Source organism: Vulpes vulpes, chromosome 9 (assembly GCF_048418805.1).
Source record: "Vulpes vulpes isolate BD-2025 chromosome 9, VulVul3, whole genome shotgun sequence".
Taxonomy (NCBI): Eukaryota; Metazoa; Chordata; class Mammalia; order Carnivora; family Canidae; genus Vulpes; species Vulpes vulpes.
In genome coordinates this window covers 9810772-9834685 of record NC_132788.1, presented here as the reverse complement: position 1 = coordinate 9834685, position 23914 = coordinate 9810772, and the positions used below count along the sequence as shown (strand labels likewise).

The window sequence follows — 23914 nt, the reverse complement described above, 5'->3', positions numbered from 1 at the left end:
GAGAAAAGGGATAAATAAGTCATCGGGGTGTAATGCAAGATAATATTACAAAGCAAAAATCCCATGAGCTGCCTTTAGATGACACGGAGGTGGAGACAGACAGGGGACAAGTGAAACCTTACAAACTCAAAAGGAAAGCTTTGCCATCTGATTTTCTGAAATGCAGAAGCTTTCCCAAGAGCCATCTACCAATCCCTGGGGTGCTCTAACCGGTAGACAGGATACTGTCTTCCAGTTCCTAAGCAGTCACTGGCCTCTGCTCTATGCTCAGTCTGGGGTAATGAGGGGCTAAATGCTTACAGAACAAGAAAGCAGCCCTTAAGGACTGGCCTGCATGCAGCAGCATAAACCAGGAGAACAAGCCTTAGAACGAGCAACAGGCAAGAAGCACCTGGTCTGAGTGACCCTGCTCTGTCCAGAGGTGGGTCTCAGGAAGCACCTGCTAAGGCCAGCGAACTGGGAAGCTCCCTATTTCTTCCCCCGTGGACTACACCTTCATTTTTTAGGTAGCAACATGCCAATGTGTACAAAAAAGGGGGCTCAATGAGGGGAACAATCATGTTCTTCAGAAAACACAACTGTGAACACCGGAGCCGTGTCCACTGAGGTGGTTCGGACCAATTTATTCATTTATTCCTCATGCTGTGAGCACTGTCTTCACCCAGGAGAGTCAAAACAAAGGGGTATTAAATGTATCCATCATCAGTGAATTAACTGAGAACAATACAGAAATTCTCGGCACTTCCACCCACACCCGACACTTAGAATTTATGATCCAGAAGGGCTGGTAGTCAAATGCCGGGGAGAAAGCCCACCATGGATATTCAAAGATGCAAGTCCGACTTGTTAGATTTGTGTTAATTGGCAACTGTGACATTCCATTTGAGTTCCTTAGAGGCTCCAGATAGCTTCATGTTTCTGAAGCATCGTTAAGCTTCGTAAAAAGGGGAAACCCAACTGTATCCCCATCTTCCTCTGGCAACTTTTAACCTGCTTCTTGAATAGCCTAAGAAGTTACAGCATGACAGGAATATGAGGCCTATCTTTCTACATTTACCAACTGGAGGATAGCATGTCTTTAAATCAATAGATTGCAATGGCCGGCCGGCTGGGGAGAAATTTTCTTTAAGGGACACTTCCTTGATAAATGTAGAATCAAATCTAGTTCACATTCAAGAAGTGAGTCATTCCGCAAGGAGGAATTAAAATCAAAACTTCAAAGCATTTGTTAAAAGTCTGAAATCAGAACATGTTCAGTTTTTTCAGGCAGGCTGAAAACACTGCCCTGCAGTCGGAATATGGCCTTCATAAATTGGGTGGCAATGAAAAAAGAAATGGGTCAACGGGTTAGAATAATCCAAGAAAATAAAAGAAGAAATGAAGCCTTGTCTCTTTCGTAACAATAAAGGAAATTTCTAGACATATCCCTTGACTCTAAAAGTGCTACACAAGATCTATGTGTTTTGTCATTTAAGCTACAAAACCAGTAATGACATACAATCACCGGATGTCACATAAAATACAAGATACGGAAGGGAATTACACTCTTTCGATGTCATCTCAAAGTCATGATCTGGATTTGTTTCCCCCAACTCTCCTAGCTAGCAAACTTATCTTATATGTTAATCGTCAAGGGTCTGCTGGAAATTCCTCAAAATGAGACCTTCAATGAGCTTGAAAATATAAGCCAAACCCAGCCTGGACAAGAATCAATAAACAGAATCCGTCCCTGCCAAAATAGATAAAATCCAGAAATTGCATTCCCAAAGGCATTCTCAAAATATTCTAAAAATCACTAACAGCGTCTCAGGTTAAGATCATATGGGCTGCGAGACACCAAATAATAAACAAACAAGAAGTTAAGCATAACATTAAGGAGAATTAGGTCAAGGGTGGAGGCTCTGCCCCCAATCCGAGATTCTCTCACAGAAATGTATGTGGATATCGTTCTAGAAAATAATTTCATTCATTTTCTTTCCTTGCTGGCTCTTTGCCCCCCAAACAGTCATAATTGAAAAGTCTCCTTCGTGTAACCGAATGAGAGCTCCCACACATAGATGCAGTTGGCAAAGTTAGACACGGTGCTTTGGCAAGGGGGTAACTTCAAGGTCTTCCTTTTTTTTTTTTTTTAAGATTTTATTTATTTATTCATGAGAGACACAGAGAGAGAGCCAGAGATGTAGACAGAGGTAGAAGCAGATGCAGGACTCGATCCCAGGACCCCAGGATCACAACCTGAGCCGAAGGCAGATGCTCAACCACTGAGCCACCCAGGTGCCCCAAAGGTCTTCCATCTCCATGCCCACGTCAGGACCCCTGGAATCATTTAAACCGCTCTGATTCCTTACATAACAACATATGCAACAAAACGTTCTCACCTCCACTTGATCCCATTTCATTTCTACAACTTTCTGCCCTGTTTTGGGCTGCCAGGTGGGCAGGGTCACGGTGGCCTGAGAGCGGGGCAGGATGATGTCGGGCTCCTGGGTGGCGGGGACAGGCTGCAGCTGCCTGGGGGCCATGGACTCGGTCCAGCCGTTGGCGGGGAGGCTGGGCAGGACCTGTTCACAGTTGGGACCTTCATAGCCTTCGTTGCAAACGCAGAGGTAGCCCTGGGAGCCGCTGCTGCTGCAGTTGCCATGGTGACAAGGGGTGCTGGCACAAGGATCCGCCACGAGCTGAAACGAGACCAATAAATGGGTCAATTATGCCTTCGTAAGGAAAGCGCTGCCTTCGCTGGGCAATTAGCTCCGTGTCTCGCTGCTGCTGCTCTAGGAAACAGTGTTCCTGCAGAACCGGCGGTGTACGCGTCTCTAACTACTGGTGCTGTCATAGGGTCATCCCAACATTAACCCTTCCACGCAGAACAGGCGACCAGCAAGCATGTACCTAGGGGAAGAGCTTCCCCAAACCCAAGTCCCTAAATAACGCTGGTTTTGGGAACACGTTACTGAGAGGAATTTTCTAGGGCAAGAACATTTCAAACCGAGGCTCATTAGGAAGATGCCAATGTTGAGACTCTGGCCGGCCAGTCACATGACAAATGACACTAAGGATCTAAACTGGAACCTCCTTTTGCACCTTTTGGACCCTTGCAAGGTTGCCTTAGGAGACATGACCGCCCAAACTAACTTCTCTCCCCTAAAGAGGATGCTTACCTACGTCTCCCGATCTCTACCTGCTGAACAACCCTTTTTTACGGTGACGTTATTGAATCAAAAGCTTCCAAAAATGATCAGCCTGCATGACAGCTGTCAGCCAGAGCAGAGCATTGGGGGACACTCAGGGGAGGCAGGATTTTTTGAGAGTTTCTACCTCGTTATCGTGGAGGGGGATCATAGAGAAATGTGATCGTGGCTGGGTACGGAGGATAAAAATTCACCAGCAGGTCTTTAAACTGTGACGATGCTTCTGAGTAAAGTATTTATCTCTGAGGCCTTTGCTGACCCGTGAATCACCATGTGTCATGACTCGGAGACGTGCTACAACGTAAGGGACCGGTCACCCACTCCTCCTGAGACAGCTCGAGGGTTCGCACATGTTCTCCATGCTTTATTCAACTATCATTTGCTTCTGTGAACAGAAAATTAGACCCCTATCTGATGTGTCCCTGGCTTCTCAGGGCTGATCCAAAAAAAAAAAAAAAATCAAATTCAGTGACGAAGAGACTGCAGAGAAGTGAGACCCTCAATTTCTCCTGTTGAAATGAATTCACACATAAACACACATGGAGAGAATCCACTCGGTAAAACAGCTTCCCGTCCTGCTAATTATCCTTGTCCGACAATTTCCAACAAACTCCTTAAGGAATATTGAGGGATTCTGGACCGAATAAAATGAAACTCCAAAAATATCACAACATTCTCCGCGCTCCCTTGGCAATTCCTTTACAGAACCTCAGTTAAAAGGGGATGGGTTGGTATCAGGAGAATTTAAACTTATTTAAACTGCAAATTATTTTAAATATTTACGATCATTATCAACTTAAAGTAAAACCCAGACGCCTTCCAGAGTCAGACAAATCTCTCCCTGATCTGACCCCTTCCTGTCTCCCCTCATCCCTTACACGCTTCCCTCCTCACCTTCTTTCTGTCCCTAGACTATGCGCCGAGATCATTCCCACCTCAGGGCCTTTGCATCTGCTGGGCCCTCTGCCCGAATGGGCTTTGCATGGCTCTCTACTTCATTTCACAAAGTTCTCTACTCAAATGTCACCTCCTCAGAGAAGCCTTCCCTCACTACAAAATCTAAAGTAATCTTTTCTTTTTCTCCCACAACCCTGTGAGCTCTGTGGGTGCAGGGGCTTTATCTACCATGTTCATGGCACTACTCTCAGCATGTCAAGGAACACGAAAACATGGCAGGGCTTTTTTTTTTTTTTTTAAGTGTTGACAAAATAAAGAGATTGACTGATATTTGGAAGGCAATGCATGACAAGACACAGATGTGAAAGGTTTTTTTTTTTTTTTAAGCCACAATATTGTTTTCTCCTTTCTGATTTATTTTTAGGAAGTCTTCATGGAATGGGTATCACTTCAAGAATTATTTGACAGGAAGGAGAACTTCATTAGCCAGGAGAGAGGGGACAGATAGCCATGTTTCTGAAATCAACCTTTTAAAACAACATCTGAGGTTGACCTAGATGTCACAAATTAAGACACTGAACACAGGCCTGAACACAGAGCAAGACATTTAAGTGATTTAAGTAAATTGAAGAGATAGTTACAAAAAAATTAATTCTGAAAGTCCAAACCTCCATTGTGAAGCTTGGAGGAAGACATTCCTAAGGCCAGGACCACCTGTCTGATGGCCAGAGAGGTCCTGAGGCTTTTGCTCCATGGCCACTGCCCACTGCTGGCAACAGTCAGCCCCAGAGAGGCACCAAGAATGCAAAGCACAGCTCTCCATGTGCACAGAAAAGGCTACCAGGCATGATACCTACTGCTCCGTCTAAGGAGGCCACAGAGAGTTTTCAAGGGACATTGCCAGATAGTATCTCATTTGTGCTCACAGCAACCTTGAAATAGAGAAGGACTTTCCTGAACCGTATCACTGTTCAGAAACAGGACAGAGTGGAGTGACTTATCGCAGCCCCTACCAAAGAACTATGCCAGAGCTGTGTCCCATCTTCTGACTTCCAGCCAAGAGTTCTGCCCACAACACAGCACTACAACTTTGATAATAAGTTATCATCACACCAAAAACAAACAAACAAACAAACAAAACCCATTATCTGTGAAGAAGGCCAATGGTCAGGGTTATATTTCTCTAAGCAACAGAAAATATTTCTGTAAGTAAGGATTAAGTGTAGACAAACCAAGGCACTTCTTTGGAATAAAAGTATAATGATGATACTCAACAAATATTGATTGAGGTCTTATTATCTGATACGAACTATATCAGATCTGGGAATAAAATTGCTAAAACAACAAAAAACAAAAAACAAACTAAACAAACAGATGCAGTATCTGTCCCTATAGAGTTTATACCTAGTAACCTAGTATGAACACCAAGAACAACAACTGCAAAACTAGTACTACCTGCCATTCACTGGGTACTTCCTGTGTGCTGACACCACAGTCAGCATTTTACATTTCCAGGCACTCTTCTACCTCAGGGCCTTTGTACTGGCTGTTCCCTCTGCCTGGAACTCTCATTTCTTATGGCTGCCCCCAAGCCTCCTTTGAGCCTTTGCTCAAATGTCATTTTCTTTAAAAAAAAAAAAAAAAAAAAAAAAGATTTTTATTTATTTGGCAGAGGGAGAGAGAAAGCACAAGCCAAAGAAGGAACGGCAGAGGGAGAGGGAGAAGGAGGCTCCCCACCAAGCAGGGAGCCCAATGCGGGGCTCTATCCTAGGACCCCAGGATCATGACCTGAGCTGAAGGCAGATGGCTTAACCAACTGAGCCACCCAGGTGCCCCTAAATCTCATCTGATGCGGACTTCCCTGGGCACACAATTTAAGCATGCCACGTCTGCACCCCTTTGCACTGTTAATTCCTCCTTCCCTGCTTTATTTTTCTCCAAAACATCTATTATGTTCTAATACGTGGTGGGGGGAACCATATCACCTACTTATTATACTGATTTTGTATCTTTCCCCACTAGACTGCAAACCCTGTGAGGTCAGATTTCTCTCCCCTGTTTCCCTCACTGGAGTGCCCCCACCTCACCCTAAGAACACTACATGGCACACGGGAGCTGCTGAATGAATATCAACGATGTCCTATGCAAGTAGCTGTAGAGCCTGTGAGGTGTCCTGCTACATGAAATAGAATTAGGACTCTCCAGGGTCCCCTCCCAGGTCTTGAGAAAGAAAATCAAAGAATGCCCCACATATCTGTCCTAGAGGGTTTTAGAGCAATTTAATAGCTTTACTTTTTTAAGATTCTTTAAATATGTATTTATTTATTCATAGAGACACTCAGAGAGAGGCAGAGACACAGGCAGAGGGAGAAGCAGGCTCCCTGCGGGGAAGCCTGATGCAGGACTCGAACCCAGGACCCCAGGATCATGACCTGAACCAAAGGCAGATGCTAAACCACCAAGGTGCCCCGCAATTTAATAACTTTAAAATGGCTTTAGAAAGGGAAAGGAGAGTCTCCTTTCCTTACTTCCCAAGAGGTAGGGCAGAGAGAGCCAGCACATCCTCCCGCCTTTCCTTGACGAAGGAGGGCAGAAAGAGTAAGGGCTCAGTGGGGGGCACAGGTGGGCCCCAACACCACGGCAGTGGTCTCCAGAGACCATCCACCAGGTGAGCCGCTGCTGAAGCCCATCACCCCGGGTGCTAGCAGACAGAACTGGGTGCAAAGGGCAGGTCCCCACAGCCATGCCCAACATCATGCTCAGGGGTCGGTTCTGCCAGGTAGGGAATAAGGAGCTGGAAGGAAAGTATGATCAGAATTAATGATCTTGTGCAAGAGTTCGTGGGCTTCACCCCAGAGCAGGATGCGTGAGCAGCACGGGGATGAAATGACGCCTGATTCGCGGGCTGCCAGGAGGGATGCTCCTAGTGAAGACAACAAAGGCTAAAAATGAAGCTGTCAGTCGCACGGATTTCTGCAGGGATTCAAAATAATGACGATGAGATGGAGCACGCGCTGGCATAACACAGGGGAGCTGAATGCACTACCCGGTCATCGATCCCTTCTTTAAAGTTATCATTCCAGGGGCGCCCGGGTGCCTCCGTCAGTTAAGCATCTGCCTTTGGCTCAGGTCATGATCCCAGGGTCCGGGGATCGAGCCCCGAGTTGGGCTCCCTGCTCAGCAGTGGGTCTGCTTCTCCCTCTCCCTTTCCCCTGCTTGTGCTCTCTTGTTCTCTGGTGCTCTCTCTCTCTCTCTCTCTCTCTCTCTCTGCCCCCCTCAAACAAATAAGTGAATCCTTTAAAAAAGTAATCCTTCAAAAAAAAATAAAAATAAAAAGGTAATCACTCCATATGAATGCTACTTTCCGGGGGCCTGTATTAGCTGCTTCACTATGACAACTACCTGCCACTGTGTGCTCTAACACTTCAGGCCAGTTTCATAGAAAGAGAAAAGAAAAGAAGAAAAGAAAAGAAAAGAAAAGAGAAGAAAAGAAAAGAAGAAAAGAAAGAAAGAAAGAAAGAAAGAAAGAAAGAAAGAAAGAAAGAAAGAAAGAAAGAAAGAAAGAAGAAAAGAAAGAAAGAAGAAAAGAAAGAAAGAAAAAGAAAACCCCAAACTGTTTCAACTGCGTAACAACGAATAGAAGATAAAATGCAATCGTCAACCTGTTGGGGAGGTCACCCCATTAAGTCTGAACCACAAGCAGGAGACAACCAAACTGCCAAAATGCATCATGAAGCAAAATATCCTAATGAATAGACTCGACTTTGGGGATTCTCAAAATTTCACAGGTGATGTTTTCTTGGCAATAATTTCTAGTTGCCAGTGACAGGGGCTGCGGAATGATCAAGTCTCTGTAATACGGGCTACAAGAAAGAATAAAGAGAAAGCCTGCGGATTAATGGTGTTCTGCTTACAACTTACCAGCAAGCTCACTGATCAAATGCTGCTTGTTGTTCCATCATTAATCACCCATTTAAGCCACATTTTTTTCACATCGCTGAACTAATCTGAAACTATTCTTCTCATAATTGCTTTTAGGCTTTTCACCTGTTTCAAATAATTCCTACTACAGGCAGGGCGTTCGTGGGGGGTGCGCAGGGTGCGACCGGAGGCCAGGCCGGCGAGGAGGTGTGCGTCAACCCCAGGACTCGTGACTGGAAGGCCCTCTCATGTGACACATTAGTGTGACCTGTTTTCCTTCCTTAAGCTGTCGCCTGACCCCATTTTCGGCAATTCTGATGCCCCCTGAGGCACACAAACAGAAGGATAGAAGGTCAAATTTAAAACAGGGATTTAAAAAAATAATAAAAGGCCCATTTTTAGGATCATTAGATAAGTAAGTCAGAGCTAGCAGGATTGGCTCAATGTGGAGCATGTGAACACCTGCATCTGCATCACCTGGGTGACGGGCCCGAGGAGGTGCCCGCAGATCCACCTGCCCAAGTGATCCTCTCACACTCGTTTAGAGACTATGAGCCCCATTCCTACTTAATAAGGCTGATCACTGATTTGTGGGACATTTAGGGAGCACCAGGTAGGATAACTGGAATGTATGGGCCAGAAAAGGTACCAGAAAATGGGGTCAGGAAGACAAATAAAGCCCAGTCCTGGACCTTAGAGAGCTTGCGGTCCTGCAGAAGGTTCAGACACATTCACTAGGACTCCCCTGAACCATCCATTTGGAATCAATTCCCTGCTTGCATGCACGTCAACTATTACAATCCTGGGCTGGCTGAGTTGAAGTCCCTGATGCTGACAGAGAACGTGGGTTTGATAACTGCAGGTCTAAAAGGAGGTCGAGATGACGGTGGTGGCTTTCAGCAAAATGAAGGAGGTAGCAAGGAGTTTTTTTTTTTTAAGATTGTATTTATTTATTCATGAGCGACACACACACACACAGGCAGAGACACAGGCAGAGGGAGAAGCAGCTCCCCAAGGGGAGCCCAATGTGGGACTTGATCCCAGGACCCCGGGATCACACCCTGAGCCAAAGGCATATAGATGCTCAGCCACTGAGCCACCCAGGTGTCCTAGCAAGGAGTTTTCTGATGAAACATGGACTGATTGGGGTTTTCTTTTTTTTTTCAATGAGATTGGCCTGAAGTGTTAGAGCGTACAGTGGCAGGTAGTTGTCATAGTTAGAGCAGCCAGTCCTGACATCAGATGACACAGGTGGCTGAAAGGCTTTGGCCAAGTCACTCGCCTGTTCTGGACACACATTCCTCACATGTTAAGTGAGGGCCTAGGGTAGCACATCTCAAGGCCTCCCCAGCTCTGGGATTTTAGATTCTATGGATGGCCACTCCATTGACCATGTTTTCAGAGGATCAGGCAAGCACGGAGCAAACCTGATGCCACCTCCCTCCCTCATTTATACCCATTACTCAGTGGGCAAAGTCATCCAGAGAATGAGCAGAATGTCTGAGGGACTCAAACCCAGTAAAGCCCAGAAGGAGAATCTGCATGCACTGATGGAGCACGTGACGTGACCCGGGCCCCACAGGTCACTGAGGGGACACGGTGGACTCATGGCACGTATAGAGGAAGAGAGGAGTAAGATATAGACACAGAAGAGAAATAGCTCAGGGGCATTTGTATGTGGTATTAAGAAATAAGTAGAATAGGGGCATCTGGGTGGCTCAGTCGATTAAGTATCTGACTCTTGATTTTGGCTGAGGTCATGATCCCAGGGTCATGAGATCAAGCCCCACATTGGGCTCCATGCTGTAAGTGGAAACTAATCAAGATTCTCTCTCTCCCTTGGCCTCTGTCCCATTCCCTGGTCATGCTTTCTCAATCTCTAAAATTAAATTTAAAAAAAAAAATTAGAAGTAAGTAGAAGGGCCATTGCTTTAGTAATTCTTCTAAGCAGAAAAAAAAATCAATGAAGGGACATTTTAATATACATTCTGATGCAGATGTTAGTATCATAGGATGAAGGGGTGCCTTATTAAGCAAGGAACAAAAACAGAAGCCTTACAGCAGTATGTCTTGACCTCAGCACTATTGACTCTTCAGGCTGGATCCCTCTTTGTTGAGTGGGCTGCCCTGATCATTGTAGGATGCTTAGCAGCATAGCCCATCTCTACTTAACAGACACCAGAACCCCTCCTGCCCACAGTGACAGTTATGACAACCAAAAGTATCTCCAGACATTGCCGACATCTCCTGGAATAAAATCACTCCCTGTTCAGAAACATGGCCCTCAAGGAACAGACGGGCGTACTTCACTCCATCAAAATGTTTTAAAAATCCATACGACTCTGTAAATCAAGTCATGATGGAGGGAAATATGTATAACATATTACAAAGGACTAAATCCCTTACTATATCAATTCCTACATATCAACAAAAGGCACCTCAATAAAAAGGACAAAGAAATAATTGACACAAAGATGTGCAGGAAATCATGCCATTTTTTATAATATCTTTGTGTTTTATAAGATTTTATTTATTTGAGAGAGGGACAGAGACAGAAAGAGAGCATGAATAGGGGGGAGGAGAAGAGGGAGAAGGAGAAGCAGACTCCCCACGGAGCAGGGAGCCCAATGCAGGGCTCAATCCCAGGACCTTGAGATCATGACCTGAGCCGAAGGCAGATGCTTCACCGACTGAGCCACCCAGGTGTCCCCTTATAATATTTTTAAACACAAAGCACAATATTGTGTGCTTATTTGTATGTGTAAAGTACACACACAAATTTTTAAAAGCAGAATGGACCATCATCTTAGTAATTTGTGCAGCAGAATCCGTTAAGAAGCTCTTTTTTTTTAAAAGATTTTATTTATTTTTTCATGAGAGACACAGAGAGAGGCAGAGACATAGGCAGAGGGAGAAGGAGGCCCCCAGCAGGGAGCCCAATATGGGACTCGATCCTCAGACCTGAGACTCCAGGAGCATGACCTGAGCCAAAGGCTGATGCTCAACCACTAAGCCACCCAGGTGCCCCAGTTAAGGAGCTCTTTAAACCATAGATTCCCCTCACCCCAGGCTGCTAATCAAACACGCCAAGCATGAGACCTAGAAACCTTTATCTTTCAGCATTCCTTAGATGATTCTGACATACCTGGTCCAAAACCCAATATGTACAATTTGTCGGTATAAACCAGGGGTTGCCACGCTACCACTGCAGGCCAAACCCAGTCTGCTTTTGGAAATAAAGTTTTGTTGGAACACAACCACAGCCATCTATTTATGTGTGGTCACTTCTGTGCTACATCAGCAGCAGAGTGATTGCCAAAGAGACTATCTGGCCCATAAAACCTATACAATATTTATTATGTGGCCCTTTAGCTTGCCAATCAATCCCTCATCTAGATGATACTGCCTCTGGGGTTCACAAAAAGGAAAAACAGGTACATGGGCTCATCTAGAAAGACTACGAAGGAGAAAAGCTTGAACAGAGCGCTATAAAGCCAATAGCAATTACATGTATTTTTCCCCCACCCAACTCTCTTACCGGGTTGGCGTGCCCCAAGTGATTGAATTATAGAAGGACCTCTTGCAATACAGCTTAAGGCAGAGCAGGGACCAAACACTTGTTTTTAATCATGACTCTATGCAAGAATTGGGAAGAATGAATCCTGGCACTATGAAGGGAATCCTTATCTAGATAATCCAGCATCAAGCAAGACCACAGTCCAGGGCCACAGACCCATCTCTCCTTCACCGGAAGGAATGTGGGAATTCTCACCCTCCCTTCCATTCATTCATTGAACTACATGAAGATCAATGATGGGCAGCCCACTGGAAAAGGTAGACATAGAAACAAGCAGAGCAACAGAGGAAGGTGGGTGGGGAAGAGCCAAACAGGACCCTTGAAATTGAAGAGTGTCTACATCAGCCCACTGGGAGATGGGGACCAGAAGAAAGACATTTCCAGAATTTGGAGTTTAGGGTTTCTGGCAAAATGCTGATGAGCAGTCGCACTGTGACACAGTAGAGAAGGCCTGTGGTTTTATACTCTCATGTGGGTGATTGTGGACAAGGCAAGGAAGTGTCCTGGGACTCAGTTTCCTCAACCATAAGAGGAAGGGATGGGACTAGAGAGCCCTGATGTCCTCTCAAGTCTTAATATGAGTGTACTCTGTCCAAAATAGCAATCACACTGGTTAGAAATGTCGTCTCCATCCTGAAAGACAAATGAACACTGTTGCGATCCAACTGTCACAGTATTTTTGCCTTAAAAAGGAATTTTTCCCACTTGGTTCAATAAAGATCTCAATTATAGTCCAACACCAACTGCTTACCCACTAGGAGTAAAGATGTGGAAAAAAATCCACTACGGTGCTTGTGCCAGTAGTAGACTCTGCCAAGAAATGCATCCCATGATATCTTTTTTCCAAATCCAAATAATAAAAATGCTCATTCACTTGACTGAATCAAGAGCTACACGTCTTAGTCAAATACACATTCTCATATTTCGGTATTTCTTCACCTCTGTGTTAGAGACTCTGGATCTACTTGAAAACTTATTCCAATATAAGTATGGGCAGTCCACTTTCCCCCCACCAATTCTGAGCTGATTTGCTTAAAATCAGCCTGTCCTGATTTTCACGTGTACGTGGAGTTTCATTTGTAAGTAGGCTAAAAGGAAATCACAAGCAGAACCCATATTTCTGACTGTGAAATGCGTCCATTAAAAATAAAGTACTACATGTCTAAGTATTCTCACACTTTTTCATGGGATTTCTTTAAAGCACACTCTGGGGGCACGTGGGTGGCCCAGTGGTTGAGTGTCTGTCTTTGGCTCACTCAGGTCATGATCCCGGGGTCCTAGGACTAAGTCCCTCACCGGGCTCCCCGTGGGGAGCATGCATCTCCCTCTGCCCAGGTCTCTGCTTCTCTCTGTGTGTCTCTCATTAATAAATAAATAAAATATTTAAATAAATAAATTAGTAAGTAAGTAAATAAGTACAGCAAGCACACTCTGTTTGGAAATGATCTTGAGATGGCCTTACCTTCTCTTTAGTCTGGCTAACGCACTTGGTCCACGGTCATACTAATGAATCCTGAAGCCATGCTCAGCCACAGACACAGCAAGATTTAAATAACTGTCCTTCAAAAACCTAGCAAACCCCTTGTGCCTCGGTTTCCATATTCAACTGAATCCTAAGGGATCCTACTCAACCGCATTTACTGGCACAGGCACACCTGCCTTTCCTTTGCTTTTCTTTGCAGTCGTTCAAAGACCATTTTCTTGAATCAGAAACTTACGGCACAACTCCAGGACATACATTTCTTGTTTCATCTCTCATCAGAGACACTCATATACCTTGGCAAACTCTTTTCTCAAAACAACATTGCCATTAATATGGGAAATATGTCAGCCTTTATCTCCCTGCTTACTCAGGAAAAGAAGCCTGTGGTGAACTGGGAATTAAACTTCCTGTGGAGGTCATATGATCACTGCAACTGATGCAGGGAAAGCATCTTATTAAATTCAACATCCACTCAAGAGTGAGGACTTTTTAGAAAACTAGGAATAGAGAGTACATCTTTAATCTACAAAAAAAAAAAAAAAAAACCTTCAGCGAATGTAATACCTATCGGACCTATCGGTATTGAAAAGTTTTTCATTGAAATTGAGAACAAAGCAGGGATGTTTGCTATCACCACTTCCATTGAATATTGCATGAAAGGTCCTAACTAGTACAGGGAAGCAAGAATAAAAAGAAAGCATAAGGACTGAATTGGAACCAGCAGTTTGCTGTGATTCGTGCATGCAGATAAATGATCAGAATATGGAACTTCAGCAAGTTTGCTAGATACAAGGTCAAAAAAAATTTTTTTTAATTTTTAATTGCATCTCTATGTAGCAGAAGTAAACAAAAACTAATTTTTAAAGGTGTTGTTTAAAGTACACCAAAAAATCCCCCTAAACCTAGGGATAGCCCAAATGAAAAATAGTGTATGGCCTCAGCAAAGAGAACTATAATATAGCAAAATAGCATTGAGAAAATTAAAGAAGACATTTGTAAATGGAGGGGTATTCTAGTCATAGATTAAAAATAGTATTACAAAGACTCGGATTTTCCCCAAAGTGATCTACAGAGTCATTGGAATTGCAACAAAAATCACAACAGTTTTTTTCTTCTATTCTTTGTGCAAAATGACCCCAGATAGTCCAAACACTCTTAAATAAGAACAATACTGCTCTATAGGAGATCAGGAATTTTAAAGCTATGGCCATCGGAACACTAGAAGAGTCAAGAACTAGAAAGATCATATATGGACACTTTGTTTATGGAACATAGTAGTGCAATAAATAGTCTTCTCAATAAATTGATATCCATAGGGGTAAGATAATTAAGCTTGACTCCTCCCTCACATCACCCATAAAATTAAACTGCAAGTGAATTATAGATCTGAGATGAAAAGCAAAAATAAATAAATAAATAAGCTTCAAAATGCTAACAGAAGAGAATATCCTCATAACTTTAGAACAAATAAATATTTAATAAACAGGACAAAGAACACTAAGTATGATGGAAAACTTATTAGTGAATTGGATGATACCAGGATTACAAACTTTCTTTATCAAAACACCAACAAGGGCACCTGGGTGGCAGTCAGTTGGATGTCTGACTCTTAGTTTCGGCTCAGATAATGATTTCGGGGTTATGAGATCAAGCCCTGCACTGGGCTCCATGCTCAGCGCAGAATCTGCTTGGGACTTGTTCTTCCTCTGCCCCTCCCCCTACTTGTGTGCGCTCTCTCTCTCTCTCTCAAATAAATAAATCTTTAAAAACACACACAAAAAACATGCCAATAAAAGAGCAAAAATGCAAGCCCCAGAATGGATGAAGGTATTTATAATACATGTAACCCACAAAGGGCTCATCTCCAGAATAAAGAATTGTTTACATTAATGACGGTGGCATTGTGGAGACAATGCCATAGAAAAATGGGAAAGAGACCTGAACAGGCTCATCACAAAAAATGATACCCAGATGGCAAAAAAAAATAAGAAAACTTCCTCAACATCATTAGTAATCAGAGGAATGCAAATTAAAATCACAATAAGAGATTGCTGCACATTTACAAGAATAACAAGTATCAAAAGATGGACACGGTCAAGTGTTGATGAGGACATGATACAACAGGAAGAATAAATTAGTGGTGGACTGCATGTTGGTACAACTGCTTTGGAAACCACTGGACATTGTGTCCTAAGGTTAAATGAACATTCATCTGATCTAGAAATCCACACCTAGATACATGCCTAATAGAAAAACAAGCAAATGTGCACTGAGAGACATACACAAAATGCTCATATGTCCATTCATAACTGCCAAAAAGTGGAAACTACTCAAATATCCATTGAGTCAGATATATAAGCCAATTGTAATATACCCATACCAAAGAGTACTCTCCAACCATGAAAAAGAATTATAGTCTTACAGAACAATATGAATAAATTCCCTGTGGGGCACCATAGTGGTTCAATGGTTGAGCCTCTGCCTTTGGCTCAGGTCATGATCCCAGGGTCCTGGGATCAAGTTCCGCATCGGGCTCCCTGAGGGAGCCTGCTTCTCCCTCTGCTATATCTCTGCCTCTCCCTGTGTCTCTCATGGATAAATAATTAAATCTTTCGAAAAAAAAATCCCCAATGTAACATTGTTTCCATTTGTGTGAAGATGACAAACAGCAAAACCAAAGGATGAAAGTCGGGACAGTAGTAGTTACCTTTGGGGAGAAGGAAGAGGTGGGGTTCAGAAACAGGCTGGATGGCACCATTCTCACTCTTGACTTGGTCAGTAGTTACAAAGGTGATCATTTTATAATACATTGAGCTGTGCGTACTTGATTTGTGCACTCTTCTGTGTATGTGCTAATGCTTCACAGTTTAAAACAAAAATTAATACCTACCATATATGCATATCAGGTTTATTTTGACCCATGAGGCAGTTAAAGGCAAGCCCCATCCTTAGTGGTCTCCTTCACTTAATTTATGATGGCTTTTCCCATTCAATCAATTGTGCCGTCATACAACACTCCCTAAAAACAGGGCCCAACACAGTCAGGATTCTGACTTTTTAGCATACCAATGCTAGGAATTTTGTTAAAAAGTTTATAATTTGGGATGCCTAGGTGGCTCAGTGGTTGAGTGTCTGTCTTTGGCTCAGGTCGTGATCCTAGGACTGAGTCCTTCACTGGGCTCCCTGCGGGGACACTTGCTTCCCCCTCTGCCTATGTCTGTGCCTCTCTCTCTGTGTATCTCTCATGAATAAGTAAATAAAATCTTTAAAAAAAAAAAGTTTAGAATTCTATTTCTCAAAATAAAGGTGAATGTTTTAAATTAGGGATAATTTCTAAATCTAGTCATGATATGATGAAAGAAGCAATCTCACTGGCTCAGGAGAGCCATTATGGAAAAGCTTTGGCCACGTATCTAGAAATCTACAGATGAATGGCCTTAAGGTCAGTGATCAGCGGGGTCTAACAGATGAATAAACCATGGCTTCATCACAGTGAAGTCAGAGCCATGAGATGCACATACAGGGTGCTATGAAACACAGTGCGTGGGGCAGTGGACTCTCCAAGGCAATTGAGGACATCTTTGAGTATAAAGTTTGTCTCAAGGGTCAAGAAAGAGCTAATCAAGGAAAGAAGAGCAAGAAAGTGGGCTTCTGCCAGAGACAACAGTAAGTGCAAAGCCCTGAGGGGCAAAAGAGGTGGCATACTGAGACCTGTCCAAGTGCTTCTACTCAACTGGAGAACAGGCCACACACCAGCAAGTCTCCCAGGTCATGTCTTCATCATCTGCCAACTCTGTGGCCCATGCAATGACCTGAGTGAAGGAGGCAAATAACTATCCTTGGCAGGAGGCCCCATCTTATAGAGGGTGGTGTCAAGTGCACCCCCTACCTTGAGAGCTCCCCTTCCTGAAAGAGCCCTGGAACTGCTGGCAGAGGTGATGTAACTAACTTGCCTTTGCCCGAAAGTAAACGTAAGGCTCCTTCCTGACTTTCCTCCCAGGTGGTGGACACCACAGAGGGGCTCCCAGACCCCACGGAGACTCTCCCCCAGCACAGCGGCCACATGAGGCCACAGGGGCCAGGGAAGTCGACAGGAATCAAAATATGGCGGCTTCTCTGTTTCCCCCCCTGGTTTGACTTCTGTCCTAGAAGATTTAGGAAGCCAGGGAGATGAGGTAAGCCAGAGTGGGGACTCCAGTCAATCTCTAACTTTCAAAAGAGCCTTTCATTCTTGTTAGGGACCCCAAAGGTAGTCTCCAAATATTAAAAAGTGCTCATTTCTCCATCTTCTAAAATAGGCACACATGACAAAGGACACCTGGGTGGGGCAGGGTAGCAAGGAGCTGCTAACCCAGCCATGTCATAGGCCCTCAATAAATATTTATTGTCTGAATCAAAGAAAGGGCATTGCTTTCTTTTAGAGTGTTCTTCACTCAGAGCATTTCCCACCAGGTGCAGTGTTCCATACCTGCTAGGCTTGGTAGCCCATGGCCCTAAAGAAAAGTGGGCAGAGAATCCTGTGGTTGTCCATGATACCAGGGGAAAGAGTGCAAACCAGGGTCACCTTATTTGGGAAAGGCTTTTGCTTGAAGCTGTAAAGTGCTTCCTATGCTCATGTACCTGCTGGCCTCTTAACTACTTTGATGTGTGTCTTTCTCTCTGCAGGCACAAAAATTTCCTTTGCTCCCTTTTCAGATTTTCTGACCGCAAGTGGAAACAGCTGCTCTAATTTTAATACCCATCTGCTCCCAGAGATGAGGACACGAATCAGTGGCTCTGCAGAAAAATCTAGTCTTCATGTTGTCCAACCTCATTAACCTGGGGATAAGCCTTCTAGAATCAGCAGGCTTCAAATAAGCAGCTTCCCTAAGATAAAAGATAAGAAGGAAAAAAGTAAAATGCTAGCTGGCCCTGGATATCCAGGTGCAATTGTTTTTAAATCCACAAAAGCCAAAGACCTCCAAAGTGCATGTGTGCTCAGATTAGTCATTTCATTGCATGGTTGGAGAGAAGCTGTCTGGATGGCCAGCAACATCTACTAAAAAGCCAGGGTATTTTCCATGAGGAAGCTGAGAGGAATTTTGAAGTCATGAAAGGTAGAAGAAATAAAAGCCAAAATTATAATGGAAAAGAAAAGCAGCACTGAGAGTGAAGGAGGCATTCTATAAAAGCCCCCACCAACTAGAAACAGCCATGGGTTGTAAAGCACAGAAACAAGGATGGTCAGCAGCAGAGACCAGAGTCTCTGCCATCAGGGAGTTAGGCTGGGGAGGAGGGATGAGGAACAGAAAACCAGCTCACATTAATTTTGCAGCCCTGTGGATACAAGACAACTCTACAGGGAAGCAGAAGAGAACCTTCTAGCTATACTTCAGTGCATTGTCTTTTAAGTCACAGAGGGGTTTCCTCCACCATGACAAGCTATATCTTAAAAGAACAGAGAGCTGGTGCCTATGTAATTATAAGTACAGAAGCAATACAAGGGGGTACGAAAGCCTAGAGGTACTCTACCATACCGCTCACCCAAATTATCTCCTTAAAAACACAAATATTTAGCATCTCCAATGAAGGCATGAAATTAGAAGGGCAGCAAAGCCCAGTGGAAAACTGTGAGTAAAGCATAACCATGTAGAATCAAGGGTTTTTCACCAAACTGATTTTTGAGCACAGAGCCTCCTCTGAACTGTTTTAGAATGTTAAGGAAACCAACCTCATTTAATAATGTTTGCCAACATGGACTATGTGAATCAAATCCATGTGTTAAAGATTACAGGCACCACGACTTTTCTTACATATGTAAATGCTGTAGGCACCCAGGAAATAAAAGGCTTTATTGATGGAAAATGTCATTATTCGGGGCTTTTATTATAAAGATTGAACTGATGGGCAGGTCTTTCTCCAGCTAAAATCATATAACAATATTAGATAAAATAGAAAATGCTTTCATTCAAAGGTGAACTTTAAAAGGAGGTGGGAGAGAAGGCACATCATTACATTTCAGGAATGATAAGAGAACTCACAACCAGAGCCATTAGCAGAGGATAGTGCATTGACCACAGGGGTTATAAACCTGGAAATAAGACCTAAGGATTGGGGTTTGGGTAACAGATATTAGTGCATTGACCAGAGGGGTTATAAACCTGGAAATAAGACCTAAGGATTGGGGTTTGGGTAACAGATATTACAGGGAGAAGGGAAGTATGGTCTTGAGCCTAAGAAGAGGGGAATCTACAATTATGTCCATACATAAAGTCTCTGAGGACCACCCTCACTGTTTTGTTTTGTTTTTTAAGGGAGGAGGGTTGTCAAGGACACCTGGCTGGCTCAGTCGGTGAATCATGCAACTCTTGATCTCAGGTTTGTGGGTTTGAGTCCCACCTTGGGGGTAGAGATTACTTAAAAATAAAATCTTTTTTGTTTTTTTAAAGATTTTATTTATTTATTCATGAGAGACAGAGAGAGAGAGGGAGAGGGAGAGAGGCAGAGACCCAGGCAGAGGGAGAAGCAGGCTCCATGCAGGGAGCCTGACATGGGACTCGATGCCAGGTCTCCAGGATCACACCCTGAGCTGAAGGCAGCGCTAAACCACTGAGCCACCAGGGCTGCCCATAAAATGAAATCTTAAAAGGGGAAAAACTCCTAACTCCAGGAAATGAACTAGGGGTGGTGGAAGGAGAGGTGGGCGGGGGGTGGGGGTGACTGGGTGAAGGGCACTGAGGTGGCCACTTGACGGGATGAGCACTGGGTGTTATTCTATATGTTGGCAAATTGAACACCCATAAACACCAATAAACACCAATAAAAAATAAATTTATGAAGATGGAAAAAAAATTAAAAAAAAAGAAAAGGGGAGTAAGTGTCCTGGAGATAAATCTACCAACAGGCTTAAAGAAACAGCAGAAAAGCTGGCATCTCTTCAGGACCCTTGGATTAAAAAAGACTTCCCATGAGTAATCAACACCTCCCATACGAATGTCCCATGTGATTAACATCCCCTTGATATGGAAATCTTAAACCCAAGACCACCAAAGTGATGGGGCACCTCTTTTACAATGCAGAGCTCTCGAGGCTCATACATGTGCATGTGCACACACAGACACGTAATCAAAATGAGCTCTCTGGGGATCCCTGGGTGGCTCAGCGGTTTGGCATCTGCCTTGGGCCCAGGGTGTGATCCTGGAGTCCCAGGATCGAGTCCTGCATTGGGCTCCCTGCATGGAGCCTGCTTCTCCCTCTGCCTGTGTCTATGCCTCTCTCTGTGTGTCTCATGAATAAATAAAATATTCTAAAAATATTTTTAAAAATGAGCTCACAATAACAAATTACAGGGCACACAGAAAAACCATCATCAGCATGTAGAACTGTGGATAAAAAGTCAACAAAACTCTTCCCCTGCTACATAAACATACATTTATACATTTTAAGATGAAACAGGATACTTAAACTATATTAGAAACTTTTTTATGATTTCCCACTTAAATCTACTTCTTTAACTGATGTGATTAATTATTGATACTTTTGACAAGAGGGCTTCTACCAAAGAACACTAATAACTGATAAAAGCTACGATTTCTGATTATTTACACTATGCATGGCACAATTCCCAGTGTTTTCCATGCATCAACCCATTTCATCTTTGCTATAACCCTATGCAGTGTGGACTATTATCTGCATATCATCTCTGAAGCTCAGAGAATTAGGGTAACTTGTCCAGAGACATTGGCTAGTCCATACTGAGAACAGTAATCCAGGCAGAAAGATATAACTCTAACCAAAATCCCATATTCTTTTTCTTCCCTCCTAATTTGTCAAATTTATCCAAAAATTCAAAGGGAAGAGGAAAGGAGCAAGATAATTTGACAGAAAAATTTCTCTCCCAGATATAAAAATGTATTATGAGGCTATAATGATTGTAACAGTAGTGTACAGGCACAAGGAGAGAGGAATAGAATAATGAATCAGAAAAGAGAACACAGAGATATACCTTAGAAACCAAAGAAACAGTATGTAACAAAGAAGGCATTAAAAATTAGTGCAGAAAGGATCAACTGTTTAGTAAGTGGCACCTGAATAATTACTGATCCCTGTGGCTAAAATAAATATGTAACTCATGCCATACCCATGCAAAGTGAATCTCAGATGAATTTTGTATCAAAATATCAAAAATATAACTATTAAAACTTACATCAGCGGTCTGGAAATTAATGTTTATGAACCAAAGCTGGCCCCACTGCTTGATTTCAGAAATAAAGTTTTATTGGAACACGGTCACACCCATTAGTATATGTATTGTCCCTAGCTGCTTTCACAGAGTTGAGCAGTTGCAACAAACAGTGGCCAGTAAAGCCTAAAACATTTATTCTCTGGTCCCCTGCAGAAAAAGTTTGCAGATTTGCTACTCTAGATGGAAATATAGAAGAATATCCTTATGACATCAAGGTTGGAAACAATCTCTCGAGTAAGACTCATAAAAGATGAATGTATTAAACTACATGAAAATTTAAATGAACGAACTAGAGATACATCTGACAGCCACAGACAAAACACAGTGGTGAGTGGAGGGAGAAGAAAATTAATTGCAGGATAGATTCAATACGACAATTCTACGTACATTTTATACCTATGTTGTAAAAATATAAACACGCGCAAGGGCACCTGAGTGGCTCAGTCTGTTGAGCACCCGACTCCTGGTTTTGGCTCAGGTCATGATGTCAGGGTTGTGGGATCGAGCCCCACGCTGGGCTCTGTGTTCAGTGGGGAGTCTGCTTGAGATTCCCTCTCTCTGCCCATACTGCCCTCAAATAAATAAATAAAATCTTTTAAAAATATAAACACACACAGAGACTGTTTATATACCAACTCACAGTAACAATTATTTCTGGATAGAGAGGAGGCAAGTGTTTGGGGAGGAATAGGAGAAGGGGGGTGGGAGCAGTAGGCTTTAATATATCTGCCTGTTTTATTTTTTTAAAAACTGAAGCAAATATGATAGAACAATGTTTCTGAGTCTCAGTGGTGAAATCTGATTATATTATCTCTGTCTTTTTCTACGTTTGAAATATTTTGTAATAAAAATCTAATTTAAAATGTGATCTTGGGGCACCTGGGTGGCTCAGTCGGTTAAGGATCTGCCTTCAGCTCAGATCATGATCTCAGGGTCCTGGGATCGAGCCCCACGTCAGGCTCCCTGCTTAGCAGGAGCTTCTCCCTCTGCCTCTCACCCCTGCTCATGTGTGCTCTCTCCCTTTCTCTCTCTCTCTCTCTCTCGCTCAAATAAGTAAATAAAATCCTTTAAAAAAATATGGTCTTCATCACTGAACAAATATTTATTGAGCACCCACTGCATGCCCAAAATTGCTCTAGCACAGAGCTTGGCAAAATATGGCCCACTGACCATAATGGCCACTTGTGTCTGTGCAGCCTGAGGGAAGAAATGATTTTTGACTTTTAAAAGGCTAAAAAAAACTCCAAGGAAGATTAATCTTCCATATTATGTGAAAATTGTTTAAGATTCACATTTCAGTGTCTATCAATAAAGTTTTATTGGAACACAACTACAATTATTCATTTACTTATTATTTGACTGCTTTCACCTTACATCAGCAGCACCGAGGCATCTAAAACAGAGAGCACGTGCCACAAAGCCAAAAGTATTTGCTATCTTGCCCTTCGCAGAAAAAGCTTGCTGCCTGCTGCAATGGGCTCTGGGACTCCCCAGGGCCTCTGTTTGCACAGTGTTCATGAAGGAACGCAGATACAAACACCCTACACAGCACCTGTCACCCATTATTGCTTATATGCATCACCTAAAGCAGGAAAAGACAAAGACAATTTGCTTGCATGGATTATACAATCCACCTTTTATAGCTTCCATTAAAGAAAGCTATATAAAGCCCCCACGATGAGGTAAGAGTCATTTCTGGAAATATTTTTACTATCTTCCCCTCCCGCAGAATTATATCAGATTCAACTCATCAAGTAGAAATATTCAGAACATGAAATGATTTCATCACACAAGAAATTTCATGAGAAAAAAAAAATCAATCCATCTCGCAAAAACTATAGTAGGAATTAAAATAACTGTGTGATTGTATAAATGGTTCTTCGAGTGTTGTTTACACCTCCAGTTCCGTTCAGAGTAAAAATACTAAAACTGTGACCTAGTATCATTTGCTTTGATGATGAAAAGTCCTCAGACTTTGGAAGGCACCACACCCAATACACCCAAGTGCAGTTCTGAAAATATACACGAGGGATAGGTGCCCTGTATCAACGAAGAGTGTGAATCATACAGAAAAGGCAGTAGCTGCGTTCCACTGGGTCATGCTGTAGAAATCCTAGGAAACACTCAAAATAGCTTCAAAGTCGGTGAACATTGAAGAAGACGGTGGGCTCCTGGAGGCAATAAGCTCACTTAGAAGAATATTATTCAGAAAGATGCTCATTCTCTGTTCATGACTGGGACCTGCACTCAGGACAGTGCTATCTTTCACACCAACCAGAGAGAAAGCTCATCAAGACGGCCCGGGTTCCGGGAGAGCACCATAACTGGATTGCCATGTGCTCCACTTGGCCATGCACAAAGAATATCACGCCCTTGACCACCACTCACCAGGACTGGGGTCCAGGCTTGGGCCCCTTCATGATACCAGTGCCCCCCCCTTGGGCAACCCTGTGCTCGGTTTCTGTGCCTGTCAACTGGCATTAGCAATGCATATACTGCCCACACCCACAGTCCCCAAACTGTGTGCCACAATGTCAAGGGTGCTACAATGAAGGCCCGGGACCACTGAGGAGGATAGATATATATTTTTTTAATTTTTCAAGGGAAACACAGGCTATGCACTC

General features: G+C 43.2%; 1 protein-coding gene across 1 annotated transcript in view; it reads right to left on the bottom strand.

Moving 5' to 3' along the window:
- DNER (delta/notch like EGF repeat containing) overlaps positions 1-23914 on the bottom strand; it is a 313637-nt gene that overhangs the window by 173308 nt on the left and 116415 nt on the right. The window contains exon 2 of the mRNA XM_072719318.1: positions 2379-2678. Coding sequence (XP_072575419.1) covers positions 2379-2678 — 300 coding nt within the window. The remainder of the gene's footprint in view (positions 1-2378; positions 2679-23914) is intronic.